General features: G+C 46.3%; 1 protein-coding gene, 2 non-coding genes and 1 pseudogene across 3 annotated transcripts; 2 read left to right on the plus strand and 2 right to left on the minus strand.

The window, feature by feature from the left end:
- Positions 1–6,760: 6,760 nt before the first annotated feature.
- TRNAT-UGU (transfer RNA threonine (anticodon UGU)) lies at positions 6,761–6,832 on the minus strand. Its single transcript has one exon. It is a non-coding gene; the product is annotated as a tRNA-Thr (tRNA).
- A 122-nt stretch (positions 6,833–6,954) lies between these two features.
- On the plus strand, positions 6,955–7,026 carry TRNAT-UGU (transfer RNA threonine (anticodon UGU)). Its single transcript has one exon. It is a non-coding gene; the product is annotated as a tRNA-Thr (tRNA).
- A 73-nt stretch (positions 7,027–7,099) lies between these two features.
- On the plus strand, positions 7,100–8,485 carry LOC147972226 (mitochondrial carrier protein CoAc1 pseudogene; annotated as a pseudogene).
- Positions 8,486–20,505: 12,020 nt separating this feature from the next.
- LOC147972227 (uncharacterized) lies at positions 20,506–21,468 on the minus strand. The gene has a single exon (XM_087524263.1). The coding sequence runs from the start codon at positions 21,466–21,468 to the stop codon at positions 20,506–20,508; it is 963 nt and encodes a 320-aa protein (XP_087380389.1).
- Between the last annotated feature and the right edge of the window lie 2,936 nt (positions 21,469–24,404).

A 24,404-nucleotide genomic window follows, 5' to 3' on the forward strand; every position in this document is an offset into this window, starting at 1 on the left:
TTCCCGGAGTGTGGCATTTCCTAGCCACTTGTCCTCCCAGAATCTAATTTTCGAGCCGTCCTTAATCGAGAAGGATCCATAGCAGAAGAAATATTTCTTCGTAGCCATTAGACTTGCCCAAAAGTGAGAATCCCCAGACTTCCAATATACTTGGGATATCGCCTTGGAACCCACATATTTCCTCCTTAGGAGGGTTTGCCATACACCATCTTCCGTTAGTAATTTAAACAACCATTTGCCGAGGAGGGCCCTATTCTTAACCTCAAGGTCATGAATGCCCAACCCGCCTTGGTCTTTGGGACGGCAAACCACACTCCATTTAGCCAGTCGATATTTCTTACTCTCGCTATCTCCTTGCCAAAATAATCTTGATCGGAAATAATCCAATCTATGTAAAACTCCTTTCGGTAACTGGAAGAAGGAAATCATATATAGTACCATATTACTAAGTACTGAATTTATGAGTACCAATCTTCCACCCAGAGACAGCAGTTTACCTTTCCAACTGCTAAGTCTTTTTTGCAGTCTCTCCTCGACGTGTTTCCATTCAGCATTTGTGAGTCTCCGATAATGTATCGGTATCCCCAAATATGTGATGGGAAACTGACCCAACCCGCATCCGAACAGTTGAGCGTACAGGTGGGCCTCGTCTTGAGCCTCGCCAAAGCAAAACAATTCACTTTTATGAAAATTGATCTTTAGACCCGAGAGTTGCTCGAATGCTGATAAAATTAGTTTCAGATTTCTCGCTTTCTCGAGGTCATGATCCATGAAGAGAATCGTATCATCGGCATATTGAAGTATAGAGAGACCACCATCAACTAGATGATTTACTACCCCATCAATTTGGCCATCAACCTTGGCACGCTCAATCATGACCGCTAGCAATATCCGCCACTATATTGAATAGCATGGGCGATACCGAGTCACCTTGTCGCAATCCCTTCTTCGTTTGGAAATAGTGTCCAACATCATCGTTGACCTTAATGGCAACACTACCTCCAGAAATGAAGCTATGGATCATAGCGCGCCACTCTTCAGAAAATCCTTTCATTCTGAGAGTCTGTTGAAGAAAAGGCCACTTGACTTTGTCATAAGCCTTTTCAAAGTCTATTTTGAGTACCACCCCATTTAACTTTTTCCGGTGTAATTCATGGACTGTTTCATGAAGGATAACAACTCCATCTAGGATGTGTCTGCCTTGCATAAAAGCTGTCTGTGAAGGCCGAACCACATGTTCAGCAACCGAATTTAGCCTAGTAGTCGCAACCTTTGTGAATATTTTAAAACTAACATTAAGGAGGCAAATAGGTCTATATTGTTGTATCCGTTCAGCCTCATTAACCTTAGGTAATAAAATAATCTCACCGAAGTTTAAGCGGAACAATTCTAGTTGGCCAGCATGTAGGTCGGTAAACAAAAGTAGGAGATCCAGTTTGATGACTTCCCAGAATTTCTGATAGAACTCAGCAGGAAAACCATCCGGACCCGGGGCTTTGTTATGCTCCATTAGGAAAACTGCCTTTCTAACTTCCTCCTCGGAGTATGGGGCTGCTAGAAGGTTGTTTTCCTCATCAGAGACCTGAGGGATGTCATCTGTTTGATGCCAATTCCTCTTAATAAGGTTATCTTTAGTAAGAATGACTCCGCGACGAAGATACCATGCAAAGATTTTATTCTTAAGAGGTATCTTCATCTTCCAGATCTTCTTGTTTTTAACAACTGGCACATCGGACTGAATTAACGCTCTATACGTAGAATCCACTGAGAATTGTCCATTCCCATGGAGGTTCCATCGGAATACATCAGACCCATGTGACAATTGCACCATGGACAACCGTTGGAGCAGGATATTCCACGATTGGAGTCTGGGTCCAATTAAGTCTCTTCTGAACGTCACATTTGGTGGAAATGATTCCATTACCGTGGCGATAGTATCACCTTTTGTGGCATACAATGTTGTATAGAGCCGGATATTGTTCCCGGAGTGTGGCATTTCCTAGCCACTTGTCCTCCCAGAATCTAATTTCCGAGCCGTCCTTAATCGAGAAGGATCCATAGCAGAAGAAATATTTCTTCGTAGCCATTAGACTTGCCCAAAAGTGGGAATCCCCAGACTTCCAATATACTTGGGATATCGCCTTGGAACCCACATATTTCCTCCTTAGGAAGGTTTGCCATACACCATCTTCCGTTAGTAATTTAAACAACCATTTGCCGAGGAGGGCCCTATTCTTAACCTCAAGGTCATGAATGCCCAACCCGCCTTGGTCTTTGGGACGGCAAACCACACTCCATTTGGCCAGTCGATATTTCTTACTCTCGCTATCTCCTTGCCAAAAGAATCTTGATCGGAAATAATCCAATCTATGTAAAACTCCTTTCGGTAACTAGAAGAAGGAAATCATATATAGTACCATATTACTAAGTACTGAATTTATGAGTACCAATCTTCCACCCAGAGACAGCAGTTTACCTTTCCAACTGCTAAGTCTTTTTTGCAGTCTCTCCTCGACCTGAGGACCCTTAGTGGAAAGGAGGCAAGCATTTTCATATGCTTATATACGGCGGTGGGCGGTGGGGACCAAGAGGTGTAAAGAGTCTTTCATAGGGAATTGGACGTGCGGAGATGGTGATAAGAACCACATCTCCACAAAAATCACAAGGGCAGACAGAAATCACACCACCACTATTGAATTCATGCACCAGCCAACTCATCCAAAAGTCCGAACTGATGAAGGGAGGCGGGCAACATATTTCAACACTCCCTCCCACGTCTAGGCTATTTTAGTCCTTAGACGTGGGATCGATGTAGGCCGCAGAATCGTTTTATTTAATACTGCGTTGGGAGGATCTTGAACTCAAGACCTCTTGGCTCGGATACCATATAGAAGTGCATATGCTAGCCAATGCAACCAAAAGACCGATCTGATGGAAGAGACTAGACAGCACATTAGACGTCAACACTCCCCCTCACGTGTGGCTTCCTCAGGCCTAAACATGGACTGAAAGTGGGCTGCAATGTAATTGCGCCAGCCGAATCTTGAACTCAAGACCTCTTGGCTCGGATACCATATAGAAGTGCATATGCTCTAGCCAATGCAACCAAAAGACCGATCTGATGGAAGAGACTAGACATCACATTATATGTCAACAACCACGTCCCCAAATACGCATGTCCCCTGCAGACAAACCGCCCCACAGGCACAATAAAATGCCAAATGTTTGAGAAAAAAGAATGGCCTACAGAAATAGGTTCTTACAATTATTATTAATACAAACCATAGGAAACATATGAATCCAATGTCCGTTGTTACGAAAGGAAGCAAATGGATTCATCACTCACATGAATGTCACTATCTTTGCCCCGCTCCCCTCCTCTGGGTTATCACACCTCAACCATGAGTCAAGGGTAAACATGACTTCTTGAAAACTGAAAGGAGAAAAGGGATTCATCAAAAGACATTCAAACTCCTCGATGTCATCAAATTGCCAACCGGCATGGTGAGAGCAGCTCTAATCGATAGCCAAACACATCCAACCCCAAAAAGTGTTTTTTTCTTTAACCCTGTCTAGTGGATGCCCAAAAGGCAGTTATACCCCACTAAGAAGAACCAACATGTTCCACCATGGCTTAAACAAGCCTCACTCGGGGTAGTTCTTTGCACAGAGAAGGTAATCTCCCGACCTCTCTTGATTCCTTAACAATATGATGGTTGATGGCTATCAATTGACCTCTAACCGTCTAGGAGATGTGCCCTACAAAAAAAACCAGTCTAGGAGATGCACACCCTCCAAAAGTTCAAAAAAAGCAAAGTCACTTGGTACAACTCCTCAAAAGATACTTAAACAAAGTACTTCTCAAGAACCCAAAAGTAACAAGCGAAGCAAAGTCACCTCGTAGAAGTCCTCAAAGTACTTCTCTCTCACATATGATACAAATGTTGTAAGAAGATAGGAACACTAGGTGTAGGGGTTTAAGAAAAATACATGAGCTTGGCCTTTAAAGAATCATGAAAGTGCTCATGGAATCACCCAAGAACTTCCTTACTTCCATTCTTGCCTTGGGACTCTCTAGACTTGAAAGAAGTCGCAATTCAAATGGAGTGAAATGACTGATTATTTTGCCACAAGGAAGGGGTATGCAAGTCTATGTATAGAGCTCGACAGAAATCTAGCCATTATCTGAAAAAGGTAACTATCCTAGAAGTACCATAGAAATATCTCGGAACTACCAGACACGCTCAAAATATTGAACGGACAAAACATGCATCGAAATCCTCATTGAAAACACAACACTTAGAAGTACCGGGGTAAAGTAGAGCGGATGTTTTAGACAACAAAAAGGTGGGTCTTTTCTACGGGAATATAACTGACTCAGAAGTACCATGTAAAACAACGTCTCTATAGTACCATAGTAAACAACGTAGTTATCAATTGAAAACTATGCTCGAAAGTACATGAAGGATTTACCCAGGAGTACCGACCCATGTTGCAACTCGATACAAAAGTACACCGAAAGTGCTCAGATGTACTGTGAAAATAGTTATGCTCAGTAGTAGAACAAAAAGGAAAGGCTTCAAGAAACATGGGCCGACAGTGCCGGAACAAACTGAGCGATAGTTCTGACGTTGGAAAAAAATGGGGTTGCTGGAAAGGGTTAGCTCACTCCATACGGGTTCAGTATTACAGGGTAGGAAACCAAGGTGGTATTGCGGCTCGAGAAAACATAGGAGTAGAGTAGCTAAAGTGGATTATTTTGAGGACTTTGACTTTAAACAATATCTTGAAAAGTTGGAGCTAGTGGCCACAATTGATATCACTCAAAACATGAGGACTATTTTTCTTGAAATAAACTTAAAAATGTTAGTCCCCTCAACTGGTTTGTCATTGAACACCAAAATCCAATAAGGGCATCTATATGAATTTTCATGGCTCCCAACTATCATCTGTGGTTCCACCTCCGTTGATTTTTTTGCCTCCTCTTCATCTATCCACAGTTGCCCCCACATCAAAACCATCCTTTCTTAATGAGTCTGCTAATGATGGTGTGCCACATCACCACCGTATCCGTGTTGCGTGGGCATGTGTCGTCAAGCTTTGTCGCGATTCTCCTGTCATCGAGCTCAGCAACAATGACCTGGCGATGGAGGTGGAATTTAGCTCTAAGTTCGACCCCCTCTCACCTAATATGAGCAGCTCAAGCACAAGCTAGAGGAGGAGATCATTGCCATATTTGCCTCTGCCAAAGACTATTGTGCATAACTCGTCGTAAGCAATGTAACATCGAGAAGCACCACACAATCAAGGCCTCCCATGCCAAGTATCACCGAGAGCATGTGGCCCACTAGCAACACGCTACCAACGAGCGCCGCACAATAAAGGCCTCGTAAGAGAGCTCTCCTATTGCAAGCAGCGTTCTGCATACGAGGCTCCACATAGCTCACGACCAGGCTTGGGAGGAGCTACAAGGGGACATTCCTGCTGATGAGGGAACACATGAGATACTAGTGGCGGCTGAAGATTTCATCGATATTTCATCTAACGATGAGGCCTAGTAGGTGACACAGTTTTAAGTTTTTGCATATAGTTGTGTGTCATGGTATGAAGGCTTGACTTTTGTGATGTTCAATTAGGTTTTAGTTATGTTTATCTTAGACTTAACTTTTATTTGAGCTATGTTTAATTGCGTACCTTGAATTATGAAGTTGGAAGTGAAGTTCAATTATGAAGTATATGGCCAAAACAGGGGAATAGCTTTTCAAGATGTGCTTTTGGGGTTAATGTTTTGGGCATCAATCAGAAACCACCCTCCCCGTACCCATGATTTTTGGGGAGTTTAGTTTTGGGGGTGTCATTTTCGGAATTAGTTTTTGGCTATGAGTAGAGTTGATGTGAGGTGCTCCATGTTGGATGGAAACAAGGGAGAAACTCGAACATTGAGCGACTTTAAGCATAGATAACATACCGCATGTTAGATGAGCTTAATCATGTACTCCCTCTGTAAAGAAATATAAGAGTGTTTGATCTGATCTAAACGCTCTTATATTTCTTTATAGAGGGAGTATTCACCAAAGGAGAAACGGATATTGTCATGAGAACCCAAATCAAGCACTTGCAGTAGGCTTGTCTAATGCGGAAAACCATGTTAACTTTTGTTGACCAGCAAGGCAAAGTTTACTTGCTACCCCATACCAAAAACCAAGATAGTGTAGATGCTTGAAACAACCAATAGATTCTGGAAAAATTAATCATGATAATTGTGCATGTCCCCAAGATTTGTATCCGAGGTTTATAAATCTTGCCAAGTTTATGTTTGATCAAAGTGCGGAAAGGTGACAAACATATGGAAGAACTTTTCTTGTTCAGCTATTCATAATAAGTTCATAAGTGTTGCGGTGGAGTATTTAGGTAGTAGCAACAGATAAAAAAGATCAAGCACTTGCAGTAGGCTTGTCTAATGCGGAAAACCATGTTAACTTTTGTTGACCAGCAAGGCAAAGTTTACTTGCTACCCCATACCAAAAACCAAGATAGTGTAGATGCTTGAAACAACCAATAGATTCTGGAAAAATTAATCATGATAATTGTGCATGTCCCCAAGATTTGTATCCGAGGTTTATAAATCTTGCCAAGTTTATGTTTGATCAAAGTGCGGAAAGGTGACAAACATATGGAAGAACTTTTCTTGTTCAGCTATTCATAATAAGTTCATAAGTGTTGCGGTGGAGTATTTAGGTAGTAGCAACAGATAAAAAAGTGCCCTCACGCAGGATCGAACTACGGACCTTCAGTTTACAAGACTGACGCTCTACCACTGAGCTATAAGGGCTGTTTTGCTTATTTTTTGTATGTACTTTATAAATTAGTTAGCTATCAACGTCATCTTCTACTGAATTGATCATTTCATTATTTAATGTGAGATAAGACGTATGCAGCTACAATAACAAAACAGCCCTTATAGCTCAGTGGTAGAGCGTCAGTCTTGTAAACTGAAGGTCCGTAGTTCGATCCTGCGTGAGGGCATTTTTTTTCCCTCAAGTTAACAATATCTTATACTCCCTACTTTATTTTGGAACGGAGGGAGTACAAATTTCACTTTTGTCAAAAAGGTCGTGATGAACTCTGATTCCGACGAGTCGCCGGCACCAAACGATCTACACGTACGGCACCACAGAACCAACCGATGGCACAAACCGAACGTGAACGCGCGTTGCTGGTCCAGGAGCGATGGCCGACCCGACGCCGACGCGTGCGGGCACCAGAACCAGCGGCATGGCCGCGAGGAGCGGAGCAATGTTCGACACAGCGGTCGCCTCGACGCCGGCCTACGCCAGGGAGATGCTGGCCGGCGGCGTCGCGGGCGTGGCGGCCAAGACGGCCGTGGCCTCGCTCGGCCGCGTGAAGCTCCTCTGCCGAACGGGCGGCGAACCCGGGGGCGTCGGCGCCGTCCGGACGCTCGTCGGGATCTACCGCCGGGAAGGAGTCGCGGGGCTCTACCGCGGCAACGGCGCCAACGCGCTGCGCGTGTTCCCGTCCAAGGCGCTCCACTTCGCCGCCTACGAGCGGTACAGGGGCTGGCTCCTCGCCGCCACGGCCGCCCCGTCGTCGTCGGTCGTGGACCTCCTCGCAGGCTCGGCCGCCGGCGGCACCGCGCTGCTCGCGACGTACCCGCTCGAGCTCACCCGCGCGCGGCTCGCCTGCGGGGGCGACGCCGCCCGCACGAGCGTGCACGGCGTCCTCCGGGCCGCGTACGCGGAGGGTGGCGGCGTGCGCGGGCTGTACCGCGGCGCGTGCCCGGCGCTGGCGCGAGCGCTGCCCAGGGCGGGGATCAAGTTCGGCGCGTACGAGTGGCTCAAGCGGCGGCTCCCCGAGGGCTGCGACGGGCGCGCGGACGCGCAGCTGGCGTGCGGGGTGGCAGCGGCGCAGCTGGCCAGCACGGCGACGTACCCGCTGGGCGTGGTGCGGCGACGGATGCAGCTCGGACTGGCAACCGGTGGCGTGCTGCAGGGCATCCGTGCCATCGCGCGGGAGGAGGGCATGCGGCGGCTTTACGCCGGGCTGGGGATCGCGTACGTCAAGGCGGTGCCGGCGGCGGCCATTGGGCTGGTGGCTTACGACCGGATGAAGCTTCTTTTGAAGCTGCCGGCCGGTGGCCACGGCGAGAGTGTTCACGCACCCTAGGCTGGCCGGCGGCGAGTACGTAGTTTGCTGGTGAATACAGGAGAGCTGATGATCTCGTCACAATCGTCGAGCGCGTAGTGAAAGTGAAATATTAGTACGACGTAGGTAGATTCTCTTGCATGCTTTTGCTTTTTGGAAGTTAGAATTTCTGACTACTCCGTATATACTCCCTCCCTTGCTAAATATAAGTTTTTTTTGGAAATTCTAACAAATGACCACATACATAGCAAAATGAGTGAATCTACACTCTAAAATATGTGTATATATATCCGTATGTTGTTGTCCATTTAAAATATCTAAAAAGATTTATATTTAAGAACGAAGGGAGTATATCTGTATTTTGCAATCTCATAAATGTTTGGATAGTTCAACCACCGTCCGAGAGCATCTCTAACAGCCACGCTAAAAAAATCTTTTGCGGCGTGTGGATCGTCTGTTTTTGTGTGGTGCGCTTGCTTCAGCGGCCGCTGCAAAGTTTAGCGCGTGCGAGCCGATCTAGCAGACGCGCTAGTGCGCGAGCAGCCGGCGCTTGTCATATGTTGAGTTTTGGAGATGATGATATTTGAAACATGAAAACAAAAACATAAACCAAACAAGTTCATGACATAAAAGTTCAAATTCATTCCACAATATCATCTAACCAATTTCAAAATCCGAACGAAGTTCATGACAAAGTTCACACAAACGAATGGCACATCTCAACAATCATGCCTCATCCTCGTCTTCGTCCTCCTCTTTCTCCGATTCATCTTCCTCATTCGAAGACGATTCTTCCTCCTCCTCTTCATTGTCGCACGCCGCATCATCATGTGGAGCTCGGAAGGTGTTGGCAAGATCTTCAACGGAAGATGTGTGATGAGGCACACCGGAAGACATTCCGCCCATGCCGCCCGGAAGTGCTCCCGTGCCTCCCATGAGAGACGCAAAACTCATGCCTCCCATGATAGCTCCGAAGCCACCCATGCCTCCCATGGTCTTCATGGTAGCTCCGAAGCCACCCATGCCACCCATGCCGCCCATGGTAGCTCTGAAGCCACCGATGCCTCCCATGCCGCCAATGCCACCGCCACCTATGCCGCCAATGCCACCGCCTCTCATGCCGCCCATGCCACCACGAGCGCTCGAGTGTGTGGCGCGCGGAAGCGGGCACACCATATAAACGACGCGCGATGATGATTCGGACCGCGCGCTGAACTCTTTATGCCGCGTGTGTGGTTATTGCGCCTCCGCTGGAGCTCGGTTAGCGATTACGCGTGCGCTAAAAACGATGAATTTACGGTGCAACGTTTATATAGCACGGATGTTGTAGATGCTCTGAGATACATGTTGTGTCGTATGCTGCTAGCATTTGATTGACATTTAAAAGGAAATGTCACACACTCTCTTCCTAGCAAAAAATTTTGGAATGCCTCTTCATAGCAAAATCTACTTTGAAACAAGTGCGCTCTCTTTATTAATTGATGATACATAATGAACATTATGGTACAATTGAAACCATTAAAGAACATTATGCTTTTTTTGAGCTAAAAACATTATGCAATAGTACCATATGAGCGCACGAAATTGTTGGGCCGCTTACTAAATCAGTCTGTCGCCAGGGCAGCAGGGGTGCGCCGGAACTATAAGTCGCTTACTACAACCTCGAAGATAGCATCGTCTCAAAGAGTTCCCTTAGTGGTCCGGCGAGTTAGACGTTTTTCTATTCATCTTTTTCCTTCAACTTCTTTTCAGTTTTCCTTCATGGTTTCTTTTCAATTTTCGGTTCATTTCTTCTGTTCCTTTCATTTGCTTTTCTTTGATTTTCTGTTTTCCTGCATTTCTTCACCGGTTTTATTGTTTTTATTTTAGTTTTTTCCCTTTTATTTTCTCGACACATGCCTACTTTTTCCATTAGACATTGTACATTTTCATATACTTGTGGAGAATATTTTGATACACGATCAACATTTTTCAAATATATGATGTATATTTTTAAAAATATATGGTTCAAACATCTTTGTGGGATGTTTCAAACTTTTTTAGAATACATGATAAACATTTTACAATTACACATTGAACATCTTTGTAATAACATGAAACATTTATTTAAAATTGCGCAATTTTTAATGCCATGAAACATTTTTAAAACGCTCTGAGCATTTTCTTTAACATTGTACAAACATTTTTTAAAAATACCATGATCATATTTTTAAAACACGTGAATATTTTTCTAAAATTTCACATACTTCTGTTTGAAGGCTATAGCATTTTTTAGATGTTACGCAAACAATTTTTATACACCTCGTTAACATTTTAAAATATGTGGTGAACGTTTTAAGTAAATTCATTTTGTAATAAATAATATGTTTTAATAATATTTTGAAATGAAACAAAAGTAAAAAAAACCAACACTACTTGGGCTGGCCTACTGTAAGCTCGCTTTAGGCGATTGAGGCTCCATCTCGTGTCAAGGGAGATATAGGAGCCCTGGTAGGGGTGGGTGTATGCATCCGCGCATGATGGTCTTGTCATGTGTGAATCCATCTTCTCCGTGTTGAGGATATTTAGGGGGGGTTAAATGTTCATGACTACTATTCCCTCATTTTTGTTTTTTATTCTTTTTGTGTATGTGTGTTGGTCTCTTTTTGTTTGTGTGTATGTTTGTGAGAGAGAGAGAGAGAGAGATGCAGAGGACATGCCACTGGCATGAGATGCACTTCAATTTTTAAGTGTTTCGAGAGACGACTAATCTCTAAAACTGTTATTTTTTTCCTATCAACACCGAGTATAACATGGACACACACATGCAAGTTATATGCAATATATGTACAAAATCATACTATTGCCTGAAAGTTCTATGCAATCTATGTACAAAATCATACTAGTGTCTGAAAGTTCTACGATTACATGCTTGTCATCGCTATTGTGAAACAGTGCAAGTTATATAAAATCTATGTGCAAGTTTTTGTCACCGTTTCATGAAGTTTTATTTCTTCATTTTCTTTCTTCTTTTAGGTAATACCAATGCCCTTAATTCAATAACCTATCTTAGGATAACATATGTTTGTATGATTTGTTCTTGTTTAACTATGTGTCTTTGCTTATTGATAAAAAGAAAAACTGCATAAAAAGTATGTTTATTTTCTCGCTTGTGCTAATATTCCTGGCTCATGATTTTATTGTTTCTTATTTGAATTTGTAGCCGTTGGATTTTCTCCTATATTGGTGTATGCAACAGTGGTTTGATGATGCAATTGTGTGACACCACTTAAGTTTGTGTCAGGAACATGTAATAGAATTGTTTTTTTGTATTTGATCTACTTAAATCCACAATATACAAAAACAAGTGAAATCCTTGTAGAAATTTTTGTCATAATTTTTCAAGTTTTTTTTTCATCTCCTCTCTTCTTTTATAGTAATACTAATGCAAGTAGTTAATTCTACCTTGTAATAATATTTGTTTCTATTGGTACTTGTTCATATTTTTTTGTACACATATTTTTTTACTGATGAATATTCTCCTATATTTATGCATGTGGTGGCAGTTTGATGCTACAATCGTGTGACACTACTTAATTTTCTTTAGGCTCCGAGCCACCTTCTAAAAATGGAACATAGTGAGATTGGATTACTTTTTAGTTTAAAAGGCCGGAATTGCTTTATTGGATAAGAGCTAGGAAGGCCTTTTGTTGCTTAGTCAATTTTCTGGTTGTTATATCTTCTCCCATATCCGTGCATGTGACAAGGTTTGGATGCTACAATTGTATGACACTGCTTAATTTTATGTTAGGAACTTAAAATTGTACATTTTTGCAATTCACCCACTTAAATTATAAATATTGCAATTCATCCACTTAAATCATAATTATTGCTTAAAAATGTTGAAGCACAAGATTTTTTTGGTTGATCCTTAATGACAGGATCATAACAGGAATCTCTTACAGAAGATCTATGGTTATTTGCTTTGTAGCAGTTTATTGGGTCTTTTCTTTTTTGAGGGGTCACCATTTTGGCTGCCCATGCAACAACCAGCCTAGGCCTTGTCTCCCTTTGGGCTGTTGGTCTGTCGGTTTCTTGAAAATTTTATATAAACAACGACAAAAACTCGGTCATAGAAATAAAATACTGCATTTACTAAAAAAAGGAAATAAAATCCTGCAGCACAGATTTTTTTTTGGGACTACAACAGCGAAAAACATGCCACTGTGAGTGTACATACATAATAATTCCACGCATGGACTAATTCACGAGTTTAATTAACAAAACGCAGGCATCGTGAAACCAAAAGTATGTACTTATAAATAATATAATGAAGTCTGCAATGGCGTGTCAAACCGTATGAGCAGTTGAGCACATAGACACACCAACGGCTACACGTCGCTGTTGGGATATCTTACAAAATGTGATAAGGCCCGTATAGTATACAAATACATTTTACAAAGAATTTACTGAAACTGGTATTATCTTGTAGACGATGTTGATATGTATATGTTTATAGACTTGTCCAAACTTTGACTTGGAACAAACATAAACCTTCAGTTAATTTATTATAATCGCGAGAGTAGTGGTTAGTTGGGCGGGCGGGCGTGCAGTGCACCGGCTAAAACTACACACGTAGCAATACGTACACTACATATGTATAAGCCATCAACGGAGAGAGACCATTTCACGCATGTAGCCTCTCGTTTGAAGGAAAGCAACGGCTTAACCCACGCAGGGTGGCTGCAGCCTCCAACTTCGACAGGTTACCTACCTTACAACTCGTTCAGTTCAGGTCATAGCAGTAGCTCTTGCCCTTGTCTGCTTCTGCTTGCACTTCAAAACTTCCAAGTGGAGGGTTTTGTAATTCACAATGTACTTTGCATATGTCTATATACATTTGTATGTAGCTCATATTGAAATCTCTAGGAAGATTTATACTTAAGTACTATAGATAGTATTGGTCTATTGGACCATTCAGTGCATGCACCCACACGCGGCACAGATGCTGCGTGCGTGACCGACTAATTCAAGCACACCACCTTCGTTGACAGCATCCGCGAAATTGACACATATGTATAGTACTCTCAGTCTCTCGCGGTCTCACCGGTCCAAACCGCTATTAAAAACGTGTCTGTTCGGTGGCAGCTGTCTGCTCGGCGAAGATGTCTATCTGCACATCATGCGTATCTATTGACCGGGTGGACGAATTCATTCACAACTTTTGAACGACAAAACACCACCAACTGCGAAGCTAATCATAAAGCTTAACTTATGCGGTTAGTTAGTTGTGTGTTGTGCGTTGGATTAGTCTTCCCTGCAAGGACTGACGAAACTTTAAACCAATGCAACTTGCCAACCAGGTTATTCTTCTAGGCAACCAGATCGAATTACGAGTTATCTTTATAAGTAGCCTGCCTCCAAAGGGTTTGTGTCATCAGCCTCGACATTTTTTTTAAACAAAGGAAAAAGCTTTACCTCATCTATTAAATAAGAGAGAATATAGTTTGTTACAAGCAACCCGATTACACGGCATGGGAATTACTCTCGCAATATTATTGACCTTAGTTTTTTTGCACCAGCGATGATCCAGAGGCTAGCCTCGGTCGTGATGGAGGCAAGCAATGCAGTCGGTGGCGCGCTCTTCTGCTTGAACACTCCCGCGTTTCGCTCGTTTCAAATAGTCCATGAGACAAGCATGATGAGAGATGCCTTGGCTTGTCTGAATGGCATCGCTGTCGCAAGTACTTGCCCATCAAGCCTCAACCGTGTCGAACAAGGGCCAAGTGTTTGTGTCGAGCCCGAGAATGTGCTATTTGTACCAAAGACCATAGCCTTCTCGTGTAGTGGCACTTGTAGAGGAGGTGAGCCTCGACATTTGGATGAACTTGGTTGAGTTGGTTCCTCCAATTTTCATATGTAGGCTCCCGAGCTCTAGAGAGACCGCATTTTGAAAAAAAAAACATAAAATCAAAATTCAACCTTATATTTTTCTGTATCAAACAAATTTGAAAACAAACATACACGCTAGGGATGTACATTATATGAGTGTGAATTTTCATAATGAAATACGTTATGATGTGTGAGACTGAACTAGTGCATAAAGTTTTTTTTTTTAAATCAGTACGTATAAGTGACATTACTGTTCACGCCACCGCGTGGTAGGCGTGGTCAGCAATCCTCTAGACTCTAGTCATTCGGAAAAGCGCATTGCCGTTCCGCTCCTGCCTCCGCGAAGAAGTCCTGCCAATCAGAAAACGCTCGTTCAACCACAGTGCCCCCGGCATGCACGAAAGCAACAACTTAACCCACGGTGCCGGCGGCCATGTAACAACCTCGACGACCACTCGATGCACTCAAGTTGGCTGACAACATCGTAGAGTTGACACATAGTACTATTACTCTCTATCACCTGTCCAATCGGTGGCAGCTGTATGTTTGGCACTTGGCAGTGATGCCTAAAACTGGCTAATTCCGCGTATCTACTGGGGAAACCGGCAAAGACTAATCGACGAGTTCAACCGCACCACCAACCATCAAGCTAATCATAGTTGCATGCTTGGACTCGAGCCGTTGGAACATACTAATTGACATGTCAGCCCGTATGTCAACTTGTCAACACATCATACTTTAGTTTTGGAATATCTTACGTGTGGCCAGTTAGTTGTGGAGCAATGCCACACACCTACGGACGTTTTCCTACGGATTCCAGTTTAGAGAGTGAGGTTACAACATCTATTTTTGGGGCAAAGATGGCAAACTTACGGGGAAAACTGACCCCAAAAAATCCCGACGAAATTCTTGACCGAACTTGTCAGTCAACTAATATCTACTTTGATCTATAGGACTTGGTATGCACTAAATTAAACAACTTTTCCTTTTTTCTTGCGGATGAAGACAATTTTTCCTTGCTATAAAAGAGAAGCTTCTTGTGACTAGGCTGGCTGTTGGCTGCAAAATAAAAAATTCTTCTCGTGGAACTCGAATTCTGTGTCGCATTTGGCAAATATCAGGTGCCCGAAAAATATTCTAGCGTTAGTCACTTTTCTGCATCATGTGAGTCCAAAGAAGCAAGCGGTGTGAGGAGCGAAAACGACGAGCGTTGGCCATGGCGAGGCTCAGCCAGGCGAGGACAACGTTATGAGGCGGAGGCAAGGAAGCGGGTGGGTGCGGGCGCTGCCGGTGCCAAAGAACAGGAGGTCGGGGGGATTTACAGAGATAGTCGCGACGATGGCAAGCAACGACAGTGGAGAGCTTGAGGTGAGTAGATAACAGCAGGGCAGCAAGGGGCAACGCCCAGCCGCCGCAGGGGGTGAAGGCAGGTGGGCGGTTGGAGGATCAGACGTTGATATGTTCATTGGGGAGAAGAAAGCAGGCTGCAATTGAAGACAGCCGTCTAGTCATCCATTCGACATCCAATGTCTCGGATTTTCGACTGATGCCAAAAACAAATTCAGGTAGCTGACATATAGGCGGCCCATTTTTTGCTCATCTTTCTCGAGAAATCTTGCGCAAGCTGGCACAACTCCTTGATCATTCAATGCTGCGGAATGTTGATGGAGCGTCCAATGTACCGGCGTGGATCTCATAATTGTTGTATCACCGTCATCTCAATATGTCATTATATTGATGCATCAAGGCGATGCTAAATCGTTTCCAACATCTGGCTAAGGAAAATATTGAAGTTTGAGAAATAAGATCTACACACGGTGATAAACATGGAAGGGATATTTAGGACATAATTAAAAAACTGCATGATACAAATAAGAGAAGTGGAGTGGAGCACGGGGACTAGATGGGGAGAACCTTGTCCGCCATGCACGTCCTCCTGCTTGTCACCCTAATTCAGTCAATTGGAGGCTTGGAACAAGCGGCAGCTTATCGATCAAGGTAAGCCATAAGTTTTAGGTTCTTTCTTTGATCCTTCTCATTTCTAAATTCTTTTTTTTGCCAATTACCTTGCTATAAACTCAGTTAATCTTATCAAATTATCAACTATGTGTATAATGGACCAATACAATTTGGCAATTAGGTTCATTCAGTATACCTTCGCGTGATATTTTTTGTAGAATAAGTTTGAATGTGAGTACAACAAAATCTATAAGGAATTGCTGCCTCCATGTGTGCAGTTTATTTACCATTTCAACTATTTGACATTGGTGGGACCTAGATGGAGGTTTTGTTTGTTGTTGCAAAATCTACACCTGTTAGAATAAATTCGAGGTGTTCCGTCGATCTATCGAGGATCAAGCAATCACACAAGCACGACACCGAGATTTGTTAACGAGGTTCACCATCATGGCTACATCTTCGGGACATGACTACGGGCGCTCCTCCCCATGACACCTCTACAATACCGCACTCCGGCCGCCCGGGCGCTGGCACACGCCGCCGGCTCCCCCGCGTGCCTGTGCTATTATGTTGGCATAGGTTATATCGTGTGTCTACCCCTACTATATATGAGATGCCTAGGATACAAGTGTCCTACTTGGACACGACTCCGTATCCTGTCTACACACCGTACGACTCCAAATCCAACTGTAACCTAACTTGTACAATAATATTCGACACAACTCTAACAAACTCCACCTTGGCGAATATTCTTCACCACCTTGAATTCGTCCATGTGTCGAACCTCTATGTACATTGGACTTGAGATACGCCATGAGCACCGCTGCTACTCCCAGACTCTATGTGACTCCACCTGCAACTGTAGTCCCTTCTCGTCTTCTTCACAGTTAACACTTGAGCAAAGTTAAGTTTTTCATTACTCTACTTTGTGCTCCCAACTTCCAGAGTTTACGTTCAACGCCATCACACACCGATAACTTATCTGCGTGAAAATGAACAACTCACATATTGGATGTCACATACAAGAGTTACCTGAACTCAACATCATCGCTTTTTCTTGACCGTCTTTCTGAAATTTGAATGAATTTCACCGTTGCCCTGTGTCACACTGAGTCAAATTCACAGTTGTCTCATCTTTTTTTTCCCGGATAGTCTCTGACATGTCCCACAGCTATAGCACTCCGCCTCCTTCTGTCATTGTCATCCGCACTTTGTCATGTGCACTGAAACACTACAGAATATACAGCCATGTACTCTCAGCTTTTGACAATTTCAGACTTTCTGCCACTTTCTCAGATTCTCCATGGTCAACTCATGTCAATCAACTAGCACTGATAAACTCAGTCACCAACTTGAATCTGGTACTCGTCAACACTGCTTCAGCACCCCTGCACACTATGTCTGACAACATGCCTCACCATTAGTGCCTTGGTCTGTCGTTGTGTCCCGTGCTTACCGCACGCTCGCTGCTATCACTGCGTCGAGTCTCTGCTGTCCTGGTCGAGCCTCCCGGGTAGCTAGCCCCCACTGCCTCAACCCCCACTGCAGAGAACCACCGATCATCACCGACCGATGCCGAGTATCACGTCTCCATCAGACCACTGGTACCCAGTCTGAAACCACGTGTCTCTCGCTACCCCGCTGAAATAGGCTTCGACTCTCTGTTAACTTACGCCGTAGCCCCTCCATCAACTCAGAGTGTAGTCATCCGTCAGACTCCAGCTCCACCTTCAACATGACTCCATGTAGTTGCGCTATGCTACCCCGCATCCTGTCGACTTTAAGCTCTCATGTGTGCACACCCTTGAATCAACCCTGCGCCATAGTCCATCGAAGCCGCACAAGCCCTCAGGCCTGCACCACGTGTTTCCACGCCCCAAAAGTTTGGCCACCATCAGCATCACGCTCCTATGTCGTCGTCGTTGAAATCACCGCCATCTTCTGCTTTGACCGACATCCCCGTCGATCCGTCAGACAGTCCAGTCCGACCCAGTCGAAATTATCCGACTGCAACCATGCTCCACCTTGCATCGTGTCCGCCCGCACATCTTCGTGCATTGCTTGACGCCATGTGTATGCATGATCCCGCACAACGCTCTTCAGTCTCCCAAATCATCTTCCGCAAAACTCTTCCATTACATGATATTTCCATCTTAGCTCACTTGACTTCCCACAACACTAGAAACATCTCTATTGTGCCAACAATTTTTCACCTTTGTTTGAGCTTTCCCAGCTATGCCAAAGTACACGAGCAAAAAATCCTGTGTGGTATGCCTACGTATACTAGTAGCAATTCCAACCAAAATGTCTTCTAGTCTTTTCACGTGGTCCGCTCCTTGCACAATTGCCGATGCTAGCCCTTTGCTATCTCCGCCAAAAGCTCCTGCTAATTTCGATGGATGCACAGCTCAATGGATTATCTTTCTGCCGTTTGATTTGCTGCCATCGTCCGCGTCACACACGAGGGCCCCGTCCTCTCTTTCCAAAACAAATCTCACGCGATCTCTTACACCGGTCAAAACCAGCAGCCTGCTCCTCCCGATCGATTAGCTCATGGCCTCCTCCTCTGGATGGGCCCTGTGTACGTTCCTGTTGGCTCGTGCCTTGCCTCGGCCGGCTGTCTGCCCTGTTGCTGCCTAGGTCGCCTTGGCCTGAACTCTACCAGCGCCTGACCCGCATGTCCACAGCGTCCGCACGCTAGGCTGCATACGCTGGATGATCCATCGCGCTGCCGCCGCCACGCGTCTGCTGCTGCTTGCCCAGTCACCGTCAAGCCGCACGTACGCCACATTGCTTCCATCGATCTCATGCAAACTGTCTAGTTTAATCCGCCGAAAAGTGTCGCCGATCCCAATTGCTTCACGGTGCCTATATCATCGCAGGCACACCGCGCGCAGTATCAAACCCATCGCCTTTGTACGCGATCTTGGCTCCTCTCTACTTCCACGCGAACCATACGAAATTGGCATCCCTCTTCTAGATCAACAATCTGTGACCTTCGAACATCAAACCTTGTTCATGATACCATTTGTTAGAATAAATTCGAGGTGCTTCATCGATCTACCAAGGACCAAGTAATCACACAAGCACGACACCGAGATTTGTTAACGAGGTTCACCATCATGGCTACATTCCCGGAGCATGACTACGGGCGCTCCTCCCCATGACACCTCTATAATACCGTACTCCGGCCGCCCGGGCGCCGGCACACGCCGCCGGCTCCCCCGCGTGCATGTGCTATTATGTTGGCATAGGTTATATCGTGTGTCTATCCCCGCTATATATGAGAGGCCTAGGATACAAGTGTCCTACTTGGACACGACTCTGTATCCTGTCTACACACCGTGTGACTCCAAGTCCAACTGTAACCTAACTTGTACAATAATATTCGACACAACTCTAACAACACCTGCCAACATGATTGAAATAATTGATATGAACACGATTCTCCGAGGTACATTTAAATGGAAGAGAATCACATATTTTCAAGCTCAATCGAGTCAAGTTTTTTTTCCTTCTTATTTATCAATGTTTACAGCCTCCCTTGATTTTAGTACATTCTTTTCAACTTGCAGGTTACAAATTTTATTCAACAAGATCGACGTTCTCTTTTGTAGTTTAGGAACACCACATATGTTGTCATTTTAATTTAAACGGCCAAACTCACTTTGGCTTTTGTGACGAATTGTCATGATTTTGTGTGATGAAATTATTTTATAGGCAAATACTACCTCCGTTTTAGTTTATAAGTCTTACGCGTATATTTAGGTTGTCAATTTTATCACCTTAATATAAACTATATAACACAAAAATTATACGGTTTAAAAATAGAGCATCTGAAGTTTATATTGGTATATATTTTTTGTAATATATGACTTGTATTAAGTTGGTCAAATTAACGACCTAGGGGCACGCGCACGCCCTGTAAACTGAGAAAGAGATAGTATATGATTTTGTACCGGTTTTCGTATTCATCGCAGGTGATCTTCTAAGCGAATCTATACTCTCTATATTTATGCTTGTGTGGTCACTTTTTGTAAATTACCCTCGCACAAAAAAATCATACACATCTTTGCCCCCTCTCTTTTCGTCCTGACTCCGCCCCTGGCCGCCTATAGTCTACGGAGGCACTGCAGAGCTTTGATACTAGCCAACCACATGCCACATCATAGTACAACATTGCAAAATATAAATTTAACACAACCGGCTTAAGGCCGGTCGGCGCTAGCACTAAGAACAACTCCAACGGGCCGACCCAAACAAACGGCATTTTTGTCCGCTTTTTGTTCGTTTGGGTCGGTTCGGCAGACACAAACGTCCGGCGCTGTGTTTAGGTCGGCGCGAGCGCCCAACGCTGACCCGACCCATTTCATCGATGGGCCAAAAAAAAAGTATTGCAAGCATTTTAAAAATAAATACATGCATTTAATTAAACATAAAAGCCGGCCACGAAAGCCGGCCAAAGTCCACATTATATTAGTTAAAACACTAAAAACTAGACGATGTGCTGCCCTAGGCGTCCTCGGCGGCGGCGGCGGCTGCGTCGGGACCGGTGAGGTCGATTAACATCGGCGCAGGGGCGGCCCAGGGAAACGCCGTGTTCCAGACGGCGGTGATGTCGGGCTTTGTCACCGCTGCCTGCGCCGCTGTTGCCTGGGCCTGGCGCGCCTCCTCTTCGGCCTCGCGCTCGAGCATCTGCAGGCGCTCGCCCTCCCGGCGCTCCTCGGCCAGCCGAACGCGGCCCCAGTGCTCAAGGTAGGCCGCCTCCTGCTTCTCCGTCGCCCCGAGCCAGATCGGCGGAGCGCTGACCCACTCGCGCACTACTCCGGTCCAGGAGTAGCGCTCGAGGTAGACCAGCTCCTCCGGCTCGGCTTTGGGCGGGGACGGCGGGGCCACCGGTGGCACGACGCAGTCGCCCGCCGCGGAGAGGGTCATGGCCTCCGCCATGGCAGCCTTGAAAGCCGCCTCGTCCGCCTTCCTCCACCGCTCCTCCTCCTCGCTCTCCTTGATGGCCGCCTGGTAGGCGGCCTCGGCCTCCTGGTCCTCGTCGCGGACGATGAGCGCGGGCGGCGGCAGGCTGTGGTCGACGCCGCGTCGCCTCGCCTTCCCGTGCTCGAAGGAGAACCATCGAGCCCAGTTGGGCGAGTCGACGGCGAAGTGCGGGTCGGCGCGCTGCTCCGACGTCAGCAACACCCGTCGGCGCCGCACCTCTTCCGCATGGGCCCTCGCCGTCCGCGGCGCCGTCGGCACTGGGATCCTCTCCGGATCCAAATGCCAGTCATGCGGCAGCGTCACGTCCGGGTACGGCAGAGGCACGCGGTGGTGCCAGTGCCACTCGGCCTGGTGCAATGGCACGTTGATGGGCTGCCTCTGACGGGGAGCGCGCGCCGGCGCGGGGAGGGCGGGGAGGAAGGGGGAATGGCGGGCGGAGGCTTTGCCCTTGCGGCTGCTGCCGATGCCGGAGAAGAAACCCATGCTGGCGGTGGCTAGGGTTGTCGTCGGCGTGGGGGCAGGGGTGGCCAGATGGGGACGGGGGGCGAGTGGTAGTGGATGAGAGCGGCCCCACCGCACGCCCGGCTTAAAAAAGAACGACCGCCGTCGCTGACGCATGGGCCCAAGATGGACGGTCGTCATAAATTATGCTGACCGTCGTAGTTGGACGACCGTCAGGTGAGGACGCGGCGGAAGGCAAGGAGACGCACGACGCGTCCGCTTCGCGTCCGCGCCGACGCATTTCAGGCGCAATTTTGGACTGAAAATGGGTCGGTGCGGACGCCGGACGAACACGATTTGAGTTTGGGTCGGCGCGTTGGGCCGTCACTTTTGTCCGCGCCGATCCAAACGGATACGGGCGGACGAAATGGGTCACCTCATTGAAGTTGCTCTAACTGATTTCTAACTAACATAGAAACCGACAGACTACATCTTCTTCTTCTCCTCCTTCTGCAGCTAACGGCTTAGACAATGAAGACAAGAGCAAGGCAAATGAGCTAAGCATGGCCGTAATAGACCTTCCCCTACTCCCATTCCACCGGTATGACATCTGCAACGGTCACGGTTTTGAGCTCTTTCCAGCCCACAGGTATTGTGTCAAGCTGGAAGCATAGGGCCGGTGTCACCGGAGAAAATTCTTCTTGTCGTCTTAGGATGCCTAACCTGCTCCTCGAAGATGCTGCATGACACGCCACTCCGCTTCCCCTGCGCTCTTCATGCGCACCAACACGGCCGGCCAGGATGTCCTCCATTAGATGTAGATGAGGGTGACGATGAATTTGTCGTTGGTGGCTTTCCCGGACGGCGTGAAAGCCGCGTAGACGAAGCTGTTGTTCGGCCGGGCGTAGATGCAGTTGGTCCTGCAGTAATCGTTATGCAACATGGAATTAAAATGAGTATGAACTGTAACTAGTGACTTGAAGTTACTTTTTTTAGCTAAAGCTACCGCACGAAAAACAAACATAGAAGAGTGCACTTACCACTCGAAGGTCACAGTGACGGGCCCCTCGGTAGCCGCGTCGCGGAGCTCGTGTTGGAAATATGCCCTAGAGGCAATAATAAAATGATTATTATATTTTCTTGTTCATGATAATTGTCTATTATTCATGCTATAATTGTATTATCTGGAAATCGTAATACATGTGTGAATACATAGACCACAATGTGTCTCTAGTGAGCCTCTAGTTGACTAGCTCGTTGATCAACAGATAGTCATGGTTTCCTGGCTATGGACATGGGGATGTCATTGATAACGGGATCACATCATTAGGAGAATGATGTGATGGACAAGACCCAAACCTAAGCATAGCACAAAGATCGTGTAGTTCGTTTGCTGTAGCTTTTCTGGATGTCAAGTATCATTTCCTTAGACCATGAGATTGTGCAACTCCCGGATACCGTAGGAATGCCTTGGATGTGCCAAACGTCACAACGTAACTGGGTGACTATAAAGGTACATTACAGGTATCTCCAAAAGTGTCTGTTGGGTTGGCACGAATCGAGACTGAAATTTGTCACTCTGTATGACGGAGAGGTATCTCTGGGCCCACTCGGTAATGCATCATCATAATGAGCTCAATGTGATCAAGTGGTTGATCACAGGATCATGCATTACGGTACGAGTAAAGTGACTTGCCGGTAACGAGACTGAACAAGGTATTGGGATACCGACGATCGAGTCTCGGGCAAGTAACGTACCGATTGACAAAGGTAATTGAGATTATCGAGGAGCATGTGGGAGCCAACATGGGTATCCAGATCCCGCTGTTGGTTATTGACCAGAGAATCGTCTCGGTCATGTCTGCTTGTCTCCCGAACCCGTAGGGTCTACACACTTAAGGTTCGGTGACGCTAGGGTTGTATAGATATGAGTATGCAGTAATCCGAAAGTTGTTCGGAGTCCCGGATGAGATCCTGGACGTCACGAGGAGTTCCGGAATTGTCCGGAGATGAAGAATTATATATAGGAAGTGTAGTTTCGGCCATCGAGAAAGTTTCAGGGTCACCGGTATTGTACCGGGACCACCGGATGGGTCCCGGGGGTCCACCGGGTGGGGCCACCCATCCCGGAGGGCCCCATGGGCTGAAGTGGGGAGGGGAACCAGCCCATAATGGGCTGGTGCGCCCCCCCCTTGGGCCCCCCATGCGCCTAGGGTTGGGAACCCTAGGGGAGGGGGCGCCTCCACTTGCCTTGGGGGGGTACTCCACCCCCTTGGCCGCCGCCCCCTAGGAGATCCCATCTCCTAGGGCCGGCGCACCTTCCTAGGGGGCCTATATAAAGGGGGGGGGGAGGGCAGCCGCACCTGAAGCCTTGGCGCCTCCCTCTCCCCTGCTACACCTCTCCCTTTCGCAGAAACTCGGCGAAGCCCTACTGCGATCACTGCTGCATCCACCACCACGTCGTCGTGCTGCTGGATCTTCATCAACCTCTCCTCCCCCCTTGCTGGATCAAGAAGGAGGAGACGTCTTCCCAACCGTACGTGTGTTGAACGCGGAGGTGCCGTCCGTTCGGCGCTTGGTCATCGGTGATTTGGATCACGGCGAGTACGACTCCATCATCCCCGTTCTCTTGAACGCTTCGGCACGCGATCTACAAGGGTATGTAGATACACTCTCCTCTCATTGCTAGTTGACTCCATAGATTGATCTTGGTGAAACGTAGGAAATTTTTTTGTTTTCTGCAACGTTCCCCAACAGTGGCATCATGAGCTAGGTCTATGCGTAGTTACTATGCACGACTAGAACACAAAGTAGTTGTGGGCGTCGATATTGCCAATTTGCTTGCCGTTACTAGTCTTATCTTGATTCGGGGGCATCGTGGGATGAAGCGGCCCGGACCAACCTTACACATACGCTTACGTGAGACCGGTTCCGCCGACTGACATGCACTAGTTGCATAAGGTGGCTGGCGGGTGTCT

This window comes from Triticum urartu, chromosome 5A (assembly GCF_056163025.1).
Source record: "Triticum urartu cultivar PI428250 chromosome 5A, HENAU_Tu73, whole genome shotgun sequence".
In the NCBI taxonomy this organism is placed as follows: domain Eukaryota; kingdom Viridiplantae; phylum Streptophyta; class Magnoliopsida; order Poales; family Poaceae; genus Triticum; species Triticum urartu.

Excerpts from the sequence above, each read along its gene's own strand:
- LOC147972227 (XM_087524263.1), bottom strand. The coding sequence starts at position 21,468 with ATGGGTTTCTTCTCCGGCATCGGCAGCAGCCGCAAGGGCAAAGCCTCC.